We start from the raw sequence: 2,452 nt of genomic DNA, 5'->3' as shown, positions 1-2,452 counted from the left end.
TAAATTTTGTAAGATTGAAAATAGGATATTTGATAAGGCTTTAAAGGTATCTTTAAATATTAAATTAATGTAGTATGGCACCTGGTTTGGTGGTAGCCAGGTGAGGGGAGTCACATTTCATTCATTATACCGCAGCAGAACAAGATGCCATATATTATATCATTTCATTATATTTGAAATAAAATTATAAAAAGAATAAAGATTCATTTTATTTTATTTTTAACATTTTATAAAATTATTACAATATATATATATTTTTTTTTTATATACAATAGGAAAAGGTAGTATATGGAGAAAAGGAAAGAATATTAAATAAGAATTAAAATAAATATCAAACAAATTAGAGTCACGTGGTACAAAAAAATATTCTACTTTCACTTCTTCAATTCTCTTGAATATAAAATCAACTTACTCCAAGTGAATCGTGAATTTTTTGTGTGAATCACTAGGGAATATAATTGATTCAGAAGAGTTGACTCTTTTATTTGATTCCTGATTCTACTGCCCATCCCTTATTTATATTGGTCTAGTTATTTACATAAAGAGAATCTTTATAATAAGGAAAAATATTATCTAAATTTTTATGAATACTTACTTAACATTGGGGGGCCATTAGAATTCAGATGTGAAGTCGATAAGAAAGATTGTGAAATTGGAGAACTGCTATTATGCTTGGTTTGATGAAGAGTGCCTATAAAATAATTAGCAATTTCATTTTTAAGTAAAGCAAGGAAGTGGAATGCCTCAGTGATTGAGGCTCCGGATTTACTAGCAGCAGAGTGGCAATCACCTCTTAGTAAAACTACTGATGAAGAATTTGACAAAGCTATAAAAATTAATTATCAAATAATTCAAAAGCAATTATTATACTCAGAAGATTATGGATTTTTGTAATATAACTGGTATCTAGGGAAGATATATCAGTAGTAGGTACTTTAAATAAAAAAATTAACTTTTTTAGTAATATACATACTTTTAAATTATCATTAAAAGCACTTAAAATTAATTTATGGCGTTCATACAGTCTAATTATGTACTTATATATTTTTTAAAAAAGCAAATCATTTACAAGTGAATTGTCAGGAGTCTACTGTTCTTATACAGTATACTACAACAATCACAATCACAGAAACTACATAATTATAAATACATATTTTAAACTATAAAAACAATAAAATTTCAAAAGGTAAGCAACACTAAGAGCCATACTTCTAACATTCCTAAGGAAGTCCTTATCAAAGGTTTCCTTTAAATGCACACCTTTTTTTTCTCATAACAAAATTATCGCTTTGTTACCCATACTGAGGAAGTAATATTTCCTATATAAATAAAAGGAGTGTCCCTAAGGAATTTCTTAACAAAACAAATATTTTGTTTAGGGGAGAAACTAAAGGTCTGTATTTAAATGAAGCCTTACATAAGGTTTTCCTAAGAAAGGTTCATAGATTTGGCTCTAAGGAATAATGACAAAGTATATCACACATACCAGAGTTAGTACTAGCTAGTGGAGGTATGTTTGGTATTAGGGAACCATTGATGTCTCTCTCTTCTCTAAGGGCAACGCTCCTAAAATAACATTTCTATAAGTGTCTTAACAATGCGATACAAGTGTTAGTTATATGATAACTGTGGACTAAGCATCATGGAAATCTATTCGATAATCTACAGGTTAAATATAAAATAAAGGTTAGTATTAGGATGAAAACTTAATGGTGAAACTCTATGGTCAGCTCTTTAAAAAATATAATGAAAATAATAAATATGAAACTTTATAAAATTTATAAGACAGTCAATATACTCTAATAAACACTGAATAATATTTTTAAAAAATAATAAATTAAGACATTAATACATCAAACAACCAAGTATAGGACTAATTAAAATACAGTTAATGGTTAAGTAAATAAGCCAACATTTTGGAGGCGCCAACTCTTGAACTTAAAGCAAACAATTCTACTTCATTAATCTGAAGTACTTTTTATATATTAAACTAAAATTTGCATTTGTACTATAGGGAATTTTTCTCATAAGACATACTGTTAACTACTATCAAAACACTATGAAAAGTTACTGAAAGTGTTAAAAAGGGTTTGAGATACAATGGAAAGATCATTATTCACTGACAATAGACATGTGTCATCGGCATATGTGGTGAGGATTGTAATAGGATGGGTTGGGATACGGGCTGTAAAAAGGATAGAACCAAGGATACTCCTCTGAGGTACACCAGCAGACTGAGGAAATAGAGATGAATAAGCGCTGTTGTGATTTACTTAAAATAATCTGTCAGTGAGACAAGAATGGATAATGAAAATACGTAGGGGGTAGGAATTTATGGATCTTGTATACCAGTCCTTTTTAGTCTTAAGTGGAATTTTTAAATCCATTTTGTTTTCCAAATCATCAAGAAATTTGTCCCAGTCAACTCGTCCTTTAATCAATGAAGGAGGAG

At 28.8% G+C, this 2,452-nt stretch overlaps 1 protein-coding gene across 1 annotated transcript in view; it reads right to left on the bottom strand.

Annotated features, from left to right (window-relative positions):
* Window positions 1-2,452, bottom strand: part of melt (melted) — a 24,240-nt gene that overhangs the window by 9,352 nt on the left and 12,436 nt on the right. Inside the window, exons 11-12 of the mRNA XM_067052689.1 lie at window positions 1,487-1,566; window positions 596-691 (exon numbers count right to left, since the gene is read on the bottom strand). Of these exons, the coding sequence (XP_066908790.1) occupies window positions 596-691; window positions 1,487-1,566 (176 nt within the window). The remainder of the gene's footprint in view (window positions 1-595; window positions 692-1,486; window positions 1,567-2,452) is intronic.

This window comes from Halyomorpha halys, unplaced genomic scaffold (genome assembly GCF_000696795.3).
Source record: "Halyomorpha halys isolate HHAL.00 unplaced genomic scaffold, Hhal_1.1 Scaffold14.1, whole genome shotgun sequence".
Classification (NCBI taxonomy): domain Eukaryota; kingdom Metazoa; phylum Arthropoda; class Insecta; order Hemiptera; family Pentatomidae; genus Halyomorpha; species Halyomorpha halys.
This window is presented reverse-complemented; position numbering and strand designations above follow the sequence as displayed.